Source organism: Protopterus annectens, chromosome 5.part0, assembly GCF_019279795.1.
Source record: "Protopterus annectens isolate FY-2018-M chromosome 5.part0, PAN1.0, whole genome shotgun sequence".
Taxonomy (NCBI): domain Eukaryota; kingdom Metazoa; phylum Chordata; order Ceratodontiformes; family Protopteridae; genus Protopterus; species Protopterus annectens.
The window spans coordinates 1,128,671,669-1,128,692,806 of NC_056735.1; the positions used below are offsets into that span (position 1 = coordinate 1,128,671,669).

Consider the following 21,138-nt stretch of genomic DNA (forward strand, 5'->3'; position numbering starts at 1 on the left):
TATAAATAACTGGTGCTAAAGTCATGGTCTGAAGCTAAATGCCAAAAAAAAAATATCTTATCCTTTGGGAAGCCATCTATCTTGGGGAACTACCACATTAACAATACACCCCAAGAGTAAATGGTCAGTGTGACTTAACTTTTGACCAGTATGTGCCTATTGTTAGAAAGCCCTTCTATATTGCACAGCTTATAAATAAAAGGATTGTGTGTAGATCTAAGAATGTCATTGTCCCCCTTTACTCAGCCCTCATTAAGCTGGTCATTGAGTATAATGCCCTCTCTGCTTTGGCAGTATCTGTCCAAACATATGAAACAAGTGGATTGCCACAGAGATGCCTTACTGAAATGATACATGCCCTTAATGATATGTCCTGTATGGACTGACTGAAAGCCCTGTCACTGTAATCTGTATCCTGCAGACTGCTGAGATGTGACCTGTGTCTGGCATATACTTTATCCTCTGACTAATGCTGATATATTTACTTGCATGTAACATCAGTAGTAGTTAGTCTAGAGATCTAAACCTCTTCTGCAAGATAAATAGAATGGTTTGAAGGGGACAGATAAATAGAATGGTTTGAAGGGGACAGATAAATCTTGCAGAGGATACTGCTGCTGCGGAACAGACTCCCCATTAATATAAAACAAAGCTCATCCTTGTCCATATTCTAGCATAGCTTGGATCTATGAATGAGAAACAGATAATTACCCCAGGACTTGTTCCCCTGTACTACTAATGGACAGAGCCATTTCCTAAATGCTTTATCGCATTCATGGGTCCCTTAAAATGTTCTATGGTATGATTCTAGTTATTTTCACTAGGGGGTAATATATAGTTATCAGCCAAGGGATGAGTAAGGTCAGTCTAACACTAAATGGGGTAGGTTTATTTGACACCAAAAGGGAAATTAGACTTAAAATGGCGCACAAGGAAAGCTAGCATAATACCTTTGAACCTGTAAGGGTTGGGAGGATAAGACATAAAGATGTTTTCATAATGCTGTGTTGTTAAATATATAAATATAAAAAAACAATGAAATGTTAATTTGTCTAAAAGATACATACAGTGAATGTACTGAAATATTTGTATAGATAAAATAAAGCCTTTATGCATTTCTGTAGATGTCATTGAGTCTTTTACATCCATCTCAGCTACCACCAAGTCAAGTAAGTGAGACATCTGTTAAATCTCTCATCCAAAGGATGACACACTCAGGAGTGCAGCACTCCTAGTGTTGTAGTAATCTAGTCACATTGAGTGGGAATAAAATCCACAGCCTTCTGGTCTTCCAGCACTGAAAGTGATTGTACTACCTGTTCAACCACTGACACTGAAATTGATAGTTTATCGAAATATTACTGTTCATTTCTGTAGCGCAATAGTTTGTACATCTGTAAGCAAAGTACTAGGACAGATTATGTTTGCACAGTTTAACTGATCTCCCTTTATAATGGCCCTGCTGAGGAAGATCTGATGGTCTGGGTGTGGTTATTTTATATCTCATCTCTATTTTTAATTTCTCCAAGTCTTTGCGTTTCTATTACCATGACTGGAATGGACCCCATTCCTAAGTCAAAGTATTGTTTCAGTCTTTGATGTCAGCAAGAAGTGCTCTTTACAGCAGCCATAATGTGCCCTGTAATGACTCCTCCTGCATTTCATATGGAGTTGCATGAATTGGTAACGTATATACAATTGCAGATTCTTTTCTTATAAGACCTGTTGTGCTCCTACTACTATTGGAACTGTCTGGGTATCTTTCTTCCACATTGTGCTAATTACTACCTGCAAATCCTGATATTTTATGACTTTGTCTCTCTCTCTACACAAGACACTGTAGTCACTGGGTGTAGCAGTTTCAATGATCAATGCTGCTTTTGTCTTCTTTTAATGGACCACTATATCTGGTTTTTGCACATCTATCTTTTGAACTGTTGGTAATGGGTGATCCCATGTAATGTAGACTTCATTTTCTATGATGCTTTGTGGCTCATGTTTCCAGTGCTTTTCAGCTACTTCAGTACCATAATGTTTACACAATCCCCAGTACAACAGTCTTGCTGCATTGTTCTGCCTATCGGTATACAGTCTGCCGTTAGTATATCACTATCAGCAATGAGGTGTGCAACTGTTTCCGATTCTGTTTTAGGTTTTGTAAAACAGAATCGGAAACAGTTGCACACCACATTGCTGGTTTTGACATACTAAACCTACATTTGTCTGTTTCTCCCACATGTTCAATGCACTTTGTAAACCAATGTATGCGTAGCCCACTATCTTGGGCCGTCAATATTAACCTTTCATCTTTTGGTTTGAATTTGTCTCTTCTTAGCCATTTGTGCGTTTGATCCTGATCTACATGAGGTTTGCCCAGTTTTCTATACTTGCAACTATATTTATGCATTTTCTACATTTCTTGCCTTCTCATCTGATCTTCACCTTATATTCTTTTTGTTTTTTTGCCGCATTCAGTGCACATTATTTTATGCAGTTTGGATTGTATGATCTGGAATGAATGTAACCTCTTAGCAGTAATACAGTTTATGCAACTTTGCAGAAGTCGATAATAAAGTATTAATACTTACATTGAGATAACTAAGTTATTCTTTTTTTATTAGGCACATAGCTGTGTTTCCTTGTAAACTACGAATACTTCCACAGTTCATCTTTAATTCTCGTGATCCGATTGTTATGGGAGTCAGTGTGGAAGCTGGGCTGGTTAAGCAAGGCACGCCTTTGTGCGTGCCCTCTAAAAATGTGAGTAGACATTGCAGCATTTTTTCATGGTACTTGGAATTGTTTCCCTTTTAGAAGTTAAAGTAAAAAAGTCAAGACTATTTTTAATTTCAGTTAATCTTTGCTTGAAATAGTATATTTTGATACTTGCTGCTGATATTTTGTCAAGCTTATAAAATGAGTGGTATTACTTCACTTTGCTTAAACTACAGGTTTTGGTTGGTCAGGTTCAGTATATTGAGTGTGGTGATGTTACCCAAGATGCGTAGGTCTGGTGAATTTTATTAAGTGTGATGAAGGTTTTGTTCAAATGTCTCTGAATTAGACTTCCAACATGACTGCAAACAGAAAGAGGTTGAGTTGAACTCTTCAGGGTAATGCATCTCAGCCTGCAAACATTGAAAGTAGAAACAGCCTGCAAACATTGAAAGTTGAAAGGCCCTTGAAAAGTACATCATAACATTTGAGTAATAAATAACAAATAATTCCTCTTGCTTCCATAGGAATGTGGGATAATAAACACATTTAAAAAAAAAAAAAGAGTGCGACAAAAATGAAAAAAAATATATATTGGAGACCATGTAAAATCTGTAGACCTTGATGAACTGTAGTGTAACATTCTACCATACAAGGTCATTTATTTTTGCTTCTGAAAAGTTGAGATGTGTGGCCTGTTTTAATTATTGGCCTCACTAGTACATGTTGGTCATGTACTGTGTTTTTTCTGTGTACTAGACGGATTCAAAAATCATGCGTGATGAGGGTGATTCAAAAAATTGTGTGAAGAAATAAAAGAAAATAGCGACATATATCCAAAAATAGGAATGTTTCTACAGAATAGAGACATTTGAGAGGTTTGCACAGAGTGAAAACAGAGCCAGCAAAAGTTATGTTTGGGGAAAAAATTCAGTTACTAGTCAGTAATTACATTGCAAGGATTCCATCAAAGAAAAAATTCTGGTAAGAAAGAGATGATTACCCAGAAAAGACTCAAAAAGTTCTAGCTGAGAAGAACCTTGTATCTGTGCAGCCAAAAATAGTTCAAAGTTTTATCTTTAATACAGGAGATGGCTTTTAGCAATTTAGATGAAAATATAAGTCAAATGCGTTCAGTGATGTTTAAAATTGAAACACTGAAGTAATATATAAAGTCAAAGGACTAGAAAAACAGAAGAAGCTTTAAGTAGCTGTTCAAATGAGCTGATAAACCTGCAGGTTGAAATGAAGGCAAGACTAGCTGAACACTAGGCTTCCAAAGGACTGTTTCAAAAAGTGTAGAGTTGTAAAACAGAGCACACTGAGACATCCTGAACTGTTCCACTCTAATGGAGAAACTGAATTGAGCTGACAGATAAACTACTAGCCTGGTGTTCCAGAGCAGCATTTTGTTAATATAGAGGGGACTGTGTGTGTACGCTGCAAGTCTGGTCATATCAGTAGAAAGAGCTGCTCCTGTAGGTAAAATACTGAATATTTGGGACACCATCATGTCTGTAGAAAATGATTATCTGCTTTACTTAAGGCAGAAGCAAAGTGTGCTTATCTCAACATTTAGGGGATGTTAAGAGGTAGGTGTGAAATGCTATGTCTGGATATTTTCAGAATATTCTTTCCTGTGGAATCTGACTTTTTTGTATGCAGGACAGGCTGTGGAATCCAGCAAGCTGAAGTAGACTATGCTTGTCAATCTTTGACAATAGCAATCTCAACAGAGAAACTTTGCCAGTGAAACATTTTGTGTTGTGCTAAAGGAAAATGATTTATTGGCAGAAAAAAGCCTAAGAGCGGATTAGAAAAATCAGGAGTACCCTGGACTTGAACCACTGACCAGTGTTGGAAAGTCAAGATGATCAGAATGCAGGCAAATAATGTGAAATGAATTAGTAAATTGGCGGACCATAAAGCACCATCCCCCTTAGATGTACTTTAAATCTGTTTCTGCAAGAAGAAATGCTTGAAAAAATTTGAATTGTGTTGATTGTGTTAAATGTAAAACTGTAAAGCAAAAACCCCATTTTATTTCATTAATATTTTAAAGAGCATTGAATGAACTGAGAAAGTAGTTGTAAAAAATGTTTAGTATTTGTAGACAGTGTCGTGATTTAGATTGCATGTTATTGTAAAGCCAGTAATGTTATAGTATGCAGTCAGATATTTTAAATGTGAGGTGTTGGGGTTATCATCGACTGTTTTATATGCTATTGGTATTAAAGTAAGAAAGTATTTTCTTTATTCTAATGTATTCAGGCCTTACACAGTAATAAAAAGGGCTAGAAAGAAACAAGATAAGTTAATTTGTAGAGTTAAAAGATAATTCTTTTTTGCTTTTTAGAGGTGGAGGTTTGGACTAATGTCCTTAGTTTGATATTGACACTTTTTTAAGCAAATAGGCTCGAAAAATGAGAGAATAACTGTGAACAGTTTAGTTTGTTTTTGCATTCACAAAGTAAATTGCTAAGACATATATTTTTCTTTAGCACTTGCTTTTGGCTGGATAAGGGACAAACAGATGAATGTAATGAATCATGAGAGGCCAAACTAGTGTGTTTTTATCTGTCAGTTTTTCCTCATCAGTGAATGCTTTTAGTTGGAGACAAGGAGTCTACAGGAGCAAGTTGTTAATCTTGAAAGGTTGTAGCAGTGAACTCTGAGTAAAAAGTACAAACTACTGGGCCATTTTAAGCCTAGCCAGTCCCCCCCCCCCCTTTTTTTTTTGCTCGGAATAACCAATACCACTTGGCGATAGATTGGCCTTACCCATCCCATGGTTGATTATATATTGCCCATAATGAGAATAACTAGGATCATACCATATATAATTTGATGGGACCCATGCATGGGATAAAACATTTAGGGCTATCCAAAACCATAACCATCCATCCAATAACTATATCAGGTTATGCACCAATAAAAACCAAGATAAAAATGAGAGCTAGTGATGGTAAAATGAGAGACTGAGACTTTACTACTTAAAATTTTGTCACCCTTTGTCCCCACCGCCTTTTGACCTTCACCCCCTACCGAGCTGTCAGCCCATTTGTTCCCCATCTCCATTGTGAAGGTCAACTGGGAGGGGCCATAATTTAGACAACCATTAGTGGTGATTTGAGGGGGCTCTCCTCTTTGACCTTGCACTTCCTGTAAATGGCACATGGATAAAAAGAGAGGAGTTTATGTAATGGATAATGGATGATTAGGAGTTATTAGGGAGTATAGAAATTACTTAAGAATATATAGCGAATGAGTGGGATAAAATTAAAACAGGTTCATAGGTTGGTACTAGGCTGTGGGCCCTAGGGCCTATACAAGCCTAGCCATAACAATTCCCTGGCTGTTTCGTCCCACAATATTTACTTCCCTGGACCCCTGTCTAGCTGGGTGACTGACGTGATCCCTGGAGTGAATTTCCTATCTCCTATGCAATCATCAAGGTTCCTTTTGTAGAGGGCCAAAGAGGCACTCTGCTTGACATGTATGGGCAGTCTATTCCAGAGTTTGGGGAGTCTCTGGGTCAGGGACCTCTCTCTCCAGCATGTTTTGTTCATTGTGATGACAAGGTTTAGATCCCAGAAGCGTGTGGCTCTGAGGGATTGGGATTTCTTTAAGTGTAGCATGTCCAACAGCTCTGGATTTGACATGGCCTTGTATGTTAAGCAGAGATCGCCTCTAAGTAGACGATATGTAACAGAGTATAGCTGGAGTTTTTTTTTTTTTAGACGGTTAACATAGGGCATCTGCTTTAGGCCTGTGATTCTTTTAGTGAGGTATTTCTGCAGCCTTTCCAGTTGTTGCAGATGTCTTGAGAGGTACATACCAAATGGGGCGTTGTATTCTATAATGGGTCTGAGGGATGAGTGCAGTGGGACAATGACCTCCTTTTTCTGGATGAAAAGCCCTTAGTGATGAGGTGTGCCACATAGGATTTCCTGACTGTTATGGTGATGTGGTTATCGAAGGTGAGACCACTGTCTACCTGTGTCCCTAAGTCTTATCACATTTTTGGTGTTTAATGTACTGCCACCTATGTGGTAATTCACAGGTACATGTTTTTTCCCAAAGGGGATAACTATACATTTCTTGGCGTTGAGCTTGAGCCCCTGGCTCTGGCACCAAGCATCTGTTTCTGTAAGGCCCTTTTGTAGAATATCCACATCATTTGGGGATTCAGTAATGGCTCCCAGTTTGCAGTCATCTGCGAACTTTGTTAGCCAGAGTCCGTTAGTGTTGGCCTGTACTTCAGAGAAGTAGATGCCAAACAAGAGTGTTCCCAGGACTGAACCCTGAGGTACTCCACTTGTCTGGAGCTGGATTTGCAGTTGGCTACTTTTACAGTGTGGGTTCTGTCAGTAAGCCATTTGGCAACCCATCAAGTGATTTAGGGATTAATGCCCAGCTTAGTAAGTTTATCTAATATTCAGAGTGGGGGATGGTGTTGAAGGCCTTGGCGAGTTACATATAGACTGTGTGGACTGCCTTACCCTTGTCCACAGTTGTGGAGACTGATTCAAAGAAGTCAATCAGGTTCAGTAGAGAAGATCGGCCCTTCACAAACCCAAACTGGTTGGGGTCCAATGTTTGAAGGTTGCCAATGTCTTTGTTTATAAGTTCCATGATAATACGTTCCATGGCCTTGCAGATCAGGCTCATCAGACTGATGGGGTGGTAGTTCCCAGGATCCAAGGTGGATTCCCCCCTTGTGGAGTGGGATAACTGTAGCTGTGCACCACTCAATAGGCATGAAGCCTGAGGTGAGGCTATGATTAAACATACTTAGGTGAGGTGCCAGTTCATTTTGTAGTGTGTCATCTGGTCCCATGGATGCTGTATTCTTAGCTTTGGAGAGTGCGTTTTTACCTGTGTGGCCATTATTACTGGAATTTGGCAATCTTTCGGTATTGAGATGGGCCCTTTAGGGGGTGAGAGGGAGGTGAAGTTGTCACTGACTTGATCTGCCAGGATATTGGTAATATCCTTGGGATCAGTATATTTAATGCCATTCTGTTGTAGCTCAGAGCAGATCTGAGCAGTGCCATTTAGATTCTTGACATAGCTATAGAATGCCTTGTGGTTGTCTTTAGAATCTTTGGCAATTTTATTTTTGTAACTAGCTTTGGAGGATTTTATGAGGGATCTCAGCTTCTTACTGAGGCTGGTAAGGGAGTTTTTTTGCATCTTGGGATTTTCCTCTTCTGCAACAGTTTCTTCCCTTTGTTGTAAAATTTGTTTATGGCAGGGGACCACCAGATTGGTTTCCTTTTTTGGAGGTGAGTCGTCTTGGTTCTATTTGGGATGGCGCGATTCATGCACGAGTGGATGTGCTTGTACAGTGCCTTAGTGTAGGATTCAGCAGTCGAAATTTCAGTTCCCATCTGCATGGGTGTCGTGAAGTTTCACTTCTGACTGGAGTAGCATGGAGTTGGCTTGGGGGAGGGATGTGGATGTCAAGGGTGATTAGCTTATGGTCAGACCTGACCAACGAGGAGGTGACCATAGGTGTGGAGCATCAATTTCCCATGGTGGTAATGACCAGGTATAGGATATTTGAGCCCGTGGTGGCATTATGGATTAGTTGATCTAGGGCATTGGAATTTATGAATTCCAAGAACTGTTGTGCAAAGGTGTTGGTACGCGAGTAGTTTTCTTAGTTAATGGCAGGGTAGTTGAAATCACCCAGTATTAGGGTGCTTGGTTGTATCTTAATATTTTCCAGTATGTTTAGAAAGGTGTAGTGAGAATCTTGGGGCATGATGGGGGATCTGTAGCAACCTACAATTTGGATTGCAGTCTTTCCTAGTGTTAGTTGCACCTGGAGAATTTCAGATGCATTGTGTTGGTCTAATGGCCTGGTGGTGTGAATATCCTTGTGAATATGGACACTCCTCCACCTTTACTGTTTCGGTCCTGGTTTGGTGGCTGAAAAGTGTGATAAGAGTTGTAGCCTGGTATTGCAGGGGTGCTCTCTGGAGCCTTGAACCAGGTCTCTGCACAGATGTCGATGTTCTCCATTTTAAGGAGTGCCTTGAGTGAATGCATTTTGAGGTTTAGACTTCTAGCATTGAGTATCATTACCCTCAGATTTTGCTTGCTTTTACCCGTTATGGTGGTGAATTTGTTATTTGAACCTTGCCTAAATAAGTCACTATAGGTGTGGCAAGAGCCTTGGCCAGTATCTGGAATCCCAAGGGCCACAGGTGCAGGCCATCTCATCCCAGGCAGACAGATACTAGATCCCCTTAGAATGACACCAGAAGCTTAGGCAATTGTTGAAGTCAATCATTTTGTCTTTGTACTGTGGTATAATTCTGGATGATGGCAGGATGCTACGTAAAAATTTCCAAAATGGAGAGACCCCTGTACAAGCCAGTCACAGTCCAGAAGTAATCTGTAGGTAAACCAGATAATCCAATTGTAAAGTATTCCACTGTTATAAAAAAAAAAAACACAATCAAACTGAAAAAAACCCAGTACACTTTATTTTCGTTAAGCGCTTTTCGTCTCACTTGTAGCGAGACTTCTTCAGACCACGCACAATTACATCACACTAGAATATAAACCTATTCCACTCCCAACCAGTAATTACACAGATTAATTAACTATACTGATTAATGAATTCATAAGGTACTTTAACTTAGTGTTTCTCTACTACTTGCATTTCGGTAAACAAGACTACTGAGAAATGTGCTATGTATGTTGCTTACATTTAAAATACATAAAAGCTTACTATGGAAAACACCATACCTACATTGTATGGTGGTTAAAACAATTTAAATACAAACAATTATGTAAATTTGTTTTTTAAAATCAAATATAAATTTGTATTACTTATATTAATTTATATTATTGAATTTATATTAAATCAGCATAGTTAGTTACTCTGTATAATTACTTGATGGGAGGTTGGGAGTGGAATAGGTTTATATTCTAGTGTGATGTAATTGTGCGTGGTCTGAAGAAGTCTTGCTACAAGCGAGATGAAAAGTGCTTAACGAGAATAAAGTGTACCGGGTTTTTTTCAGTTCGATTTGTTTTTTGTTTTATTTTAGAACAGTGGAATATTTTACAGTTCGATTATCTGGTTTACCTATGGATTACTTTTGGACTGTGACTGGCTTGTGCAGGGATCTCTCCGTTTTGGAGATTTTTACATAGTTGTTGTTTTCCTGATGGCAGGCTGCTACTCAGGGCTAGGGTCATACCTGCCTAGGCTACAAGATCGGAGAGGTCCTCCATGTCTCTCTTCATATAGTCCAGGGAGGTACATCTCAGGTCATTCACACCAACATGGGCAATAACAGAGTCATATTTGTACTTGTGGAGTGACCTGAGTGTGTACGTTATGTGGCGGATCCTGGCACCCGACAGGCAGCTGACAGTAACTTTCTCCTTGTTTAGCCTGGTGAGTGGAACATCAGTGTGCCTGACTAAAGAGTCGCCTATGACTAGAGTGTTGGGTATGTTGTTATGCCTTAAGGGCTGTGGTTGAGTGGCACACTGAGTTTGTGGGCTGTGTCATTTGGGTTGTGTTGGGGGGTGGAGGTTGCTTGCATTTCTGCTTTGGAGGTCTCTGTTGCTTGAGCAGATTTTTATTGAGAGCCTGTGTGAATGTAGGTGTGTGTTTTATGTTGCTATGTGTGTGTTTTGGTGGTGTAGGTTTTCAGGGACTATGTGATGAGTGTGGTGTGGTGCAAGTATTTACCTTCTCCTTTTGACTGTCTAGTCCAGTCTTGGGTGAAAAGAGCTTTGCTTCCAGTTTGGCTGTATAAGAGCATCTCTCACAGGTTGTAGTCTTGGTTGGTAGGAGGAGAGGGTTGTCTGTGTACATGAGGCAATTGCTGCATTGCCCCAAGATGCCCAGATTCATCAGGTAGATAGGAGAAAACACCAGGAGCTGACCCTTAGACATGCCTGTAAAGGTGCTTATTTATTAAGTACTAAAAACTGTTTTCCTCTAGACAGGTGAGGAAAGTTGAGTGCTGTAGTAATTTATAGCTTATTTCGTGCTTACAGTGAGTTCTAAACAAGTGCTAAGCTCAAGGAAACAGCTTTGAGTGCTAAAACTAAAATACTGGCTAGTTCTAAGGAAAAATTTGAAGAGCAGACTTTTTTGCACCGGGAATAGTTTAACCCTAGCTAAGCGGTGATGCATGAAGTATATGTATAATTTTCTGTAATATAACAGTAGCAAATGAGCAAACTGATTTAAACAAATTACCCAATTAACCAGTAAAAGGGCTCAAAACTGAGTCCTGTTCCAGCAGTCTTCAGTCATTCAATCAGACAAGTTCTAGCTGCACACTCCTGCCACTAGGATGCAGGGGAACCTTCTCAAAAAAAGATGGCCTGGATTACTGCTCAAGTTATACAAACAAAGCTAGATTCAACATGCCTGAATCTAGTCTATGCTACAGCAAACAAGGTGCACCAATTTCAAAAAGAAATAGTTCAAATAAGCAGGCACAATAATCCTTTAACCAGAAATTCCCAGCTCAGAAGGGCATAATCTAACCTCTCCTCCCACAAGAGTGCAGACCACAAACCTTCATAATGTAAAATAACTGGCCTGAAGCCCAAGTGCTTAAACCAGAACTAATACACTTTTAGAATAACAGACACTGAGCCTTCAATCAGCATTTCCCAACTTAGAAGGATGTAAGCTACCTGTCCTGCCACAACAGTGCAGATCACAAACCTTCTTAATGTAGAACAACTGGTCTGAAGCCCAAGTGCTTAAGGATTAGAATAACAGTTACAATTTGATCAGGCTACTACCAAGCAGTAATAAATGCAGCAGAATAAATAAAACTGAGTACTTTTAAGAAGAGGCAAAAGCAAATTAAGTGCATTTTTTAGTAAAGTGCATGGGGAGAGGAAGGTGGACCAGAAGAAAAAATTAAAGGTTAAGAACCTAAGTGGGTTGACCTTCTCAAATGTGTCAGTTTAAGGCTTCCTAATGCTTTCCAGCAAGTTTTAGAGCAAGTGCTAGTCACAGGGATGCTTAAAGGTAAGATGAAAAAAAATGGTTTATCCTAAACACTGCAGTGTGCACTAGAGGAGTTAGATGTGAAAGCAGGTAACTTAAGATGTGAAGTTGTTCAATTTCGACGTTGGTTCTTTACACATGGTTCGGAGCCGATCCCTCGGCTCCAAGTCGGCCGCTTTCCAAGCTCGAGATCTTTGAGTTAGCTCGAGGCATAGTCCCTATCCCATGATGCTCTCCTACCAACCCCAGATCTAGTTTGCCACTGCAATGGATCGCACGATCTTCGGATGAAGCTCGGGCCAGTAACCTTCTTTATATTTAAAGAATTTAAAATTTCTTATTAGACTATAATTAGTTAGTGGATTGAGTGAGACTTCACATATTTCTTCAATTTGTTGTTTAGTGAGTGGATTGAAAGTTATTTTTTGTCTTCTAATTTGGAGCGGATTCCTCCTAGGCCTTGAGTTGGCATTTACTTGACAGAGCTCTGTCAAATTTAATTCCCTATCCCCTTATATTTCTTAGAATTAGTGTATTTGAACTTTTTGTGTGACATTCTTCTTATAGTCATTACAGTTCAGGGATCTGAGCTTTCTAAGGAGTCCCTAGTTTCGATTTTTTGGTTATCAGGGATCTGATATTTGTTGTAATTATGTCGGACAAACAAAAATCTGGGTTTAAAAGATGTTACTGTGGACAAAAGATGTTCATCATTGATAATCACTGATAATCATGTTTCTTGTGTGTACTGCTTGGGTCCACTACATTTACAAGAAGATTGCTCTGTCTGCCATTCCTTCAGTGGCAGGATTTTATTAGAGAGGCAAAGGAAATTGGCTGATAAGAGGGCTTTTGAAAAGCCATATTTCCAAGAAGCTTTAGGCAAGACTGACCAGACCTCCAAGTCCTCGAAGGGGTCGAAGTCTTCTAAGGTGTCATCGGAGCATAAGTCTTTTGTTCCGAGCACCTCTGGGAAGACACTGTCGCCGGCTCCACAGCCTTCGGAGCCATGCATCGAGATCAGTTCCGTCCTCTGGTTCGGAGCCTGTGGTCTCAGCCTCTGGGAGATTGCTGTCTTCTTCGGAACCGGCGGACTCCTTGGGTCGGGAAACCGCTACCTTCAGTGCCATGAGGAGGGTTATGTCTGCTAAGACCCTTACCTCTTAGGATCTTTTCTCTTCCTCCCCTAAAGGGCTGTGTTCTGTCCTTACACCACAGGTTCCCACCAAGCATTTTGACCCAGAGCCTCAGGTAACCCCATTGGGTGACCCATGCTTGACTGAGACTTCACCCCACTGATGAAGTCCCCAGAAAAGGACTGTGCTAGAGGAGACATTTAGATTCCCCTCAGGAATCCTTAACATCAGACACCGACTTAGAGGAATCAGAAGGGTCCCCACAGTCCTCCTCTGAGGATGTCTCATTTGCAGACATCCTGGGAATATTAAGGCAGAGGGTTGACTGGTAGTCCCTTACTCCTATTTAGGATGAGTCGGTGCTCCTGAAGGCCTTTGGGTCTCAGCCTTCCACCTCCTGGGTTACTCCGCCCTTTGACGAATTAATGGACCTTGGTCGCTCTAAGGGAGTGGGAGTCTCCTGATTCCATGGAACCGGTCCCCCGGAGGCCCAACAAATTTATCACCTCCCCTCAAGACAGGTCTTTTCTTATGAAGGGAGTCCCCGTTGATGCCATGGTGGAGGTGGCGGCCACCAAGAAAGATGTCAGAAACCTCTTCTGTTCATCCTCCTAATAAGGAGAACGTGAAAGAAAGTTTCTGTTTGTCGTTTTTGCATTTAAGTTACCTGTAACACATTGCACTTAAGTTACCTGGCACTTGCTCACTAAATCAATTATATAAGTCAGCACTAAAAATTAAAAGCACTACACCCTCACTCCCCACTGGCCCTGGTTTTCAATTATTAAGGAATTCCCAATATTATTCTAGCATGTCCAAAGGTGAGTTGTCAATCTTCTCTCCGGTCCAGCTGGTGAATCTGGGAATCTTGAGGCAATGTTACAACTGCCTCATGTACACAGACAACCCCTCTCCTCCTCCCAACAAATTCCAACACACGTGAGAGATGCAACCATATAGCCAAACTGGAGGCTAAGCTCTCTCAACTCAGTACTGGCATAACCAGTCAGGAGGAGAAGGAAACCACACTCACTACAATTCCAGTCTCACATAGACCTACCACAACAGCAAACAAAACACATAATCACACAAAAACATACTCGGAGGCTCTAAATAAAGATCTGCCGAAGCAGCAGAGACCTCCAAAGCAGACACCCAAGCAGCCGCTACCCCAAAACAAAACACGTGCAACACATCTCACAAAGCCAGTGTGCCGAACAGTCACAGCCCTTAAGACTAAATAACACACCTGATAAACTTGTAATAGGTGACTCTGTCGTCAGGCACACTGACGTCCCGCTCACCAGGCTGAACAAGGAGAGGGTCACTGTGAGCAGCCTGTCGGGTGCTAGGATCCGTCACATAACACAAGCACTCAGGTCACTCCAAGGCAAGTACAAATATGACACAGTCATTGTCCATGCTGGTGTGAATGACCTGAGATGTACCTCCCTTGACTACATGAAAAGAGACATAAAGGAGCTCTCTGAGCATGTAGCCCAGGCCGGTATGACCCTGACCTTGAGTAGCATCTTACCCTCACCAAGAATGATGCCACAATATGAAGACAAGATGATTAATTTCAACAATTGGCTTAAGTACTGGTGTCATTCAAAGGGGATCCAATTCAGCTTGGGATGATATGCTCGACAAGCCACGATGCTTCGCTAGGGACGGCTTGCGCCTGTCACCCCTGGGCTTTCGGATATTGGCAAAAGCTCTTGCTACCCCCATAGTGCCTTTTTTAGGCAAGGCTCAAAAGACAAACCCACCTACATAGGTATCACAAGGGATAAGAAACTAAGAGTAATGCTACTCAACGCCAGAAGTCTAAACCTCAAGATGCACACACTCGAAACTCTCCTTAGCATGGAGAACATCGATATCTGTGCAGTAACAGAAACCTGGTTCAGGGCTCCCGAGAGCACCTCAGCGCTACCAGGTTATACCTCATACCATGCTTTTCGGCTGCAAAACTTGGACCGAACCACAAAAGGAGGGGGAGTATCGATATTCATCAAAGATACCCACACCTCCAGGATGGTGGCAAAGCACGAAGCATCAGAGGCTATCCATGTGCAACTAACAGTGGGTAAAACTGCCTTCCAGTTTATAGCCTGCTACAGACCACCCTCCCAAACCCAGGAACCCCACTCGGCCTTCCTGAGAACACTGGAAAATATGAAGGTCTCTCCAAACACCATTATATTGGGTGACTTCAACTACCCAAACATAGACTGGGAGCATTACTCTAGCTCCAACACCCTAGCCCAAAGGTTCCTAGAATTTATAAACTCAAATGCTATGGAACAACTTGTTACCACTCCCACAAGAGGGGAAAACATACTGGACCTGATCACCAACATGGGGACTCTATGCTCCAGACCAGAAGTGTATCCCTCACTGGTAAGATCAGACCATAAACTAATCTCACTGGATATTCACATCCCGATCCCACCCCCTGCCCAGAAAACCACAGTGAAAAACTTCTCTAAAGCAAATTTCACACTCCTCAAAACTGAGGTGGAATCCTTCAAAGCCCCCGGGCCTGTGGAAAATACGGCCCAGACTGCAGAATCCTTTATAAACGCATTCTATGAACACCTTCAGGAATGCATGGATCATGCGACCCTAAATAAAACCAAGACCCAATCCTCCAAAGGCAGACGTCCTGTCTGGTGGACCCCAGCCATAAACAAACTATACAATAGAAGGAGGAAGCTACTAAATGATAGAGCAAAATCCCAAAAAGGGAAGGCATCACTGATCAGTATTAGCAAAAAAACTACGGGCACACATAAAATTGTCTAAGGCCAGCTTCGAGAGAAAAATTGCACAGGACACTAAGGATAATCACAAGGCTTTCTTTAGTTATGTTAGGAACCTGGGTGGTAATTCCCAGATATGCTCAGAATTAGTCCAAAATGACAAAAAATACACTGAACCCACAGACATTGCCAACATCCTAGCTGACAGGTTCAGCGCAAACTCCCCCACCAAAAGGGCAAATATTTATCCCAGCAGAGTGCTGCCCCCCTGACATCTCGGATGCTCAGGTAAGAGCCGCCCTCTCCAAAGCAAAAAACACAGCATCAATGGGACCAGACGGTGTCCCGGCTGGCCCTACATGAACTCCAAGAAGAGCTAAACCCAAACATAAAACTACTGTTCAATCTCAGCCTTACTACAGGATATGTGCCCAAAGAGTGGCGTACAGCAACAGTGGTCCCTCTCCATAAAGGTGGTGCCTCAACGGATCCTGGAAACTATCGCCCATAAGCCTGACTAGCTTGGTCTGCAAAGCTATGGAAAGGATCATCATGGACCTCATAAATAAAGATATTGGGGACCTACAAACACTGGATCCTACCCAGTTCAGCTTTAAGGGCAGATCCTGCCTCTTAAACCTGGTTGATTTCTTTGAAACAGTCACCAAGGCCATTGACGAGGGGAAGGTGGTCCACACAGCCTACCTGGACCTCGCAAAAGCCTTCGATACAATACCCCACTCGGGCATTATAGATAAGCTCACCAGCTTAAATATAAACCCCTATGTCACTAGATGGATTGCAAATTGGCTCAAGGACAGAACCCACCTGGTTAGAATTGCTGGAGCCATGTCAGACTCCAAAACAGTTACAAGTGGTGTCCCACAAGGCTCAGTCCTGGGACCTCTCTTGTTCGGTATATATTTCTCGGAGGTACAGGCCAACACGGAAGGACTGTGGCTGACCAAGTTCACAGATGACTGCAAACTGGGCGCCATAATCGACTCTCCAGCCGACACAAGCATCCTCCAAAAGGGCCTCATAGAAACAGACAACTGGTGCCAGATCCATGGTCTCAAGCTAAATGCCAAAAAGTGTATAGTCATCCCCTTTGGCAAAAACAAAGTGCCCACAAATTACCACATAGGTCGTAATCCATTAAGTACAGAAGAAGTAGTTAGGGACCTGGGGACCCAAGTTGATAGCAATCTCTCATTTGACAACTACGTGGCCAATGTGGTAAGAAAAACATTTTATATAGCCCACCTAATCATGAAGGGATTCACATCTAGGTCAGGGGACGTCATCGTGCCTCTTTACTCATCCCTCATCAGGCCCATAATTGAGTACAATGCCCCTTTTGGGATGTACCTTACCAGACACCTGCAGCAACTGGAAAGACCCCAAAAGTACCTCACCAAGAGGATCAAAGGGCTCAAGCAGATGCCATATGCTGCCCAGTTAAAGAAACTCCAGCTCTACTCAGTGGCATACCGTCTGTTCAGAGGCGATCTGTGCCTGACGTATAAAGCCATGTCCAACCCAGAATTAATGGACATGCTGCACCTCAGAAAATCCAAATCCCATCGAGCTACGCGCTCGAGAGACTTGAACCTCAGCACTGAAAGGAATAGGACATGCTGGAGGGACAGATTCATAACCCAGAGGCTCCCTTCACTCTGGAATAAAATCCCAGTCCAGGTTAGGCAGAGTCCCTCATTGACTCTCTTCAAGAGGAATCTTGATGAGTGGATGGGAGATCGTAGGTTTACCCCGGGTATCACTTCTGTGTCACTGTTAGACAGAGGCACAATATACTAACCTCGAAAAAGGGCATAGCAAAATAAATTTAAAATGGGTGGCGAAAGCCAAACACATTCTGGCTAGGCTTATAAATGCCCTGGGGCAGATAGCCTCTAAGGACTCTAGGACTATGGACAGATAACAGGAAACGCATCTTTAGTTCTACGACATTTGCCATGAGATCGCTCAACTATTTGACCCACTTTACTCTTCAACGAGATCTCCTCAAATAGCTTGGAGATTCTCTACAGGGCAAAACAGATGATGCTGTTTCAGAGAAAGTAACGGCACAGTGTAACACTTGTAATTCTATTGTGAACTTGTCCATGCGGCTTATTTCTTATGCAGCCGATGGATCGAGCCGGGTAGCAGGTTCAGCAATAGCTCTGTGGAGACTATCCTTGATGCGCTTATGCTCCTTTGCGGAAGCCTTCAAGTCTTCCTTTGTTAATATCCCATTTGATGGCTCTTCCTTGTTTGGGCCTAAAGTCAAGGAGACACTCACTAGGTGTGAGCTGGAAGGAAAGACTCTATCTGCCGTATGAGTCCATTTTTCCACCCCCACTAGACCATACCCCAAACGGCAGAAAGGTGGAAAAATGTGGTTCCGAAAGTCCCAAGGCGTTTTCTAGAACACACGTAGTGAACCCCCCTCCTGAGGCAGAGGGGGGGTATAATGGTAGACGCCATCCAGGCGGCAGAGGGGGTCCGCAGAACCAGAGTGACAGGGAGCAGTTCCTTGGCAAGCCCGATCAGCGCTCCTGAGAGGAGGCCCGACCGTCCTGCTCGGAGGTAGTCGAGAGTCGCTTACCTTAATACACAGACGTCTGGCTAGGAATTACGTCAGATTCTTGGGTAAAAAGCATAATTACTAGAGGTTACATCATTCCCTTTTCAGAATCCCCTTCCATTCGTACAAGAATCCCAGACGTTCCACCTAGTCTGCGGAGTCTAGCAACCATAGAAATTCAAAGGCTGGTAGAAAAAAGTCATCCAGCCAGTCCCGGCGGATTAGATAGGATCCGGAACTTACTCTAGGTTTATTTTAGTTCCAAAGAAAACAGGGGACTGGAAGCCCATTTTAGACCTCAGCAAACTAAATACCTTTGTCAAAAAGGAAAAGTTCCGGATGGTCACGCTTCAATTGATACTTCAGTTTCACGAAACTGGCGATTGGATGTGCTCTACAGATCTCAAGGATGTGTACTACCACATCAAAATGGCCAGGCCATGCAGAGATCACTTGCGTTTCCTGCTGGGGGCTAGTCACTACCAATTCCGAGCTCTGCCCTTTGGTCTCACCACAGCCCTCAGAGTGTTCAAATGTATGGCAGTGGTCACGGCTCACCTGAGACGTTTAGGATTCCAGGTGTTTCACTGTCTCGACAACTGGCTCCTCACCGCCACCTCCAGGCTTCAACTAATTTACGCCAGACATTACACACTCAGCCTGTGTTCCAGATTGGGCATAACCTTAAATTTCGAACAGTCTGCTTTATTGCCGTCGCAGCATATTTTCTTTATAGGAGCAGATCTAGACACCACCACCACCTCCCTGGTCAGATTGCCTCTAGAAAGAGTAATATCTTTGCGAAGTCAAGTGTCCCAGTTAATAGAAAGGAGAATTCTGGCATTCCTGGTCCTGAAGCTGCTAGGCACCATGGCAGCTACACTTATAGCGGTTCCTCTGGGACAAATGCACATGAGGATACTCCAATGGCTACTATTCACACAGTGGTCTTAACAGCTTCCAATGTCACACAAGATTATTCTGGCAAATGCTTGCAAAAAGGACCTTCTTTGGTGGTTGAACAGCCACCAAGTTACTGTAGGTCGCCCATTTATACTTCCCCCTCCCAGAGCCACAGTGACCATGGATGCTTCCTTGATAGGGTGGGAGGGGCTATTTCAGGGAAGAACTGTCCAAGGCACTTGGTCAGACATGGAATCTCATTTGCACATCAGTGTCTTAGAGTTGAGAGTGGTGTTTATAGTGTTGCAACACTTTCACAACTCTCTACCTCGAGAGACGATTGCATTACAGACAGACATGTCGGTAGTCTGGGATATCAACAAGCAAGGGGAAACAAAGTCTTACCCCTTATGCCGAGAAGCCCTGAGACTTTGGCAGTGGGCTGTATCCACTGGGCCCTTTGTGATAGCAACGCACATACCCGGGTCATCCAACGTGATAGCGGACAAACTGAGCAGAGCCATTCTGTTGCCCCATGAGTGGTCCCTCAAAGAATGAGTGTCGGAAAGGATATTCCGCAGATGGCGCTAGCCTTGCTGCAACCTTTTTGCATCCCCGCTGAATGCAAAATTCAGAAGCTACTTCGCCCTGTACCCCCCACCGGGGGAAAGCCCAAGGGACTCACTTGTACACGATTGACCCTCAGGTCTCCTACACGCCTTCTCTCCAATTCCCAGATTCTTACAGAAAGCCAAAAGCCTGGAAAGGACTGTTATTCTAATAGCCCCGTTTTGGCTTTGGCAGATATGGTTCCCCTTCCTACAGCAATACCAAGTGAAAGAACCTTGGGTTCTGGACCCAGTGCCAGACCTTCTGACTCGTTTGTCGGGAGTTCTTCACCCCTCTCTTGTCTCCCTCAAACTGACAGCTTGGCTGCTCCACTTCCCAACCTAGCCAGGTCACATGATTTGTCTCCAGCGGTTCAACATGTTTTAGTTTCCTCTCACAAAGTCTCCACCAGGAAACTTTATAATAGCAAATGGAGGCGATTTGCTCATTGGGCTTCTCAGCATGGTATTGATCCCTATGTTGCCCCTATACATAGTATTCTGGAATTCTTGACTTCGCTCTTTCACAATGGTGCTGCGACTTCTACGGTAAGGGTTCAATTAGCTGCCATATCTAACTTCCATGTGGGATGCAGTGGCTCAAACATTGTCCCACAGATTATGTAAAGCCTTTTTGAAAGGGACTCATCACCTTAGGCCACCTATCAGACATCCTGTTACTCCCTGGAATCTGAATTTGGTGCTATCTCAACTCATTCTTCCACCTTTTAAGCCTGCATCATCTTGTCCTTTGAAGTTCCTTTTTTGGAAGACAATACAATTTTCCTAGTGGCTATTACTTCGGCTCGTAGAGTTTCTGAACTGCAAGCACTTTCTATCAGGCCCCCATATGTGGTCTTTCACCCCGACAGAGTGTCTTTAAGAATGAATCCTACCTTTCTTCCTATGGTCTGCTCCGAGGCAAATTTGAACCAGTCTATTGAACTTCCTACTTTTTTCAGACATTATACCTTTAGAATGGAGTACATGTTACATATACTTGATGTTCACAGACAGTTGAGGTTTTACTTGAAACAAAAGAATTTAGGAAATCTGATCAACTATTCGTCTCCTATGCAGACAATAAGAAAGGTTTGTTGGTATCCAAAGTTACATTGTCCAAATGGATTGCTGGCTGTATAAAACTTGCATATTCTTCAGCTAAACAACCTTTAGAACGTAAGGTGAAAGCTCATTCTACTAGGGCTGTTTCTACATCTTTAGCCCACGCAGCCTGTCTACCTTTGGTCACCAGTTGTACAGCTGCTACTTGGTCCAAACCTCATACGTTTATCACTCATTACAAAGTGAACAGGGCCTCCAGGGACAGGGCTTCCTTTGGTTTCACCGTTCTCAGGAATATACTCTCATGAGCTGCCCAGGATTAGGGTGCTTTGGGAGGCAACCCATG

General features: G+C 42.6%; 1 protein-coding gene across 2 annotated transcripts in view; it reads left to right on the top strand.

The window, feature by feature from the left end:
* The window catches only part of EIF5B (eukaryotic translation initiation factor 5B), a 3,606,765-nt gene that overhangs the window by 3,166,002 nt on the left and 419,625 nt on the right, over positions 1 to 21,138 (top strand). For both annotated transcript variants that reach the window (XM_044070982.1, XM_044070983.1), the window contains one exon: positions 2,622 to 2,760. In XM_044070982.1, the coding sequence (XP_043926917.1) occupies positions 2,622 to 2,760 (139 nt within the window). The remainder of the gene's footprint in view (positions 1 to 2,621; positions 2,761 to 21,138) is intronic.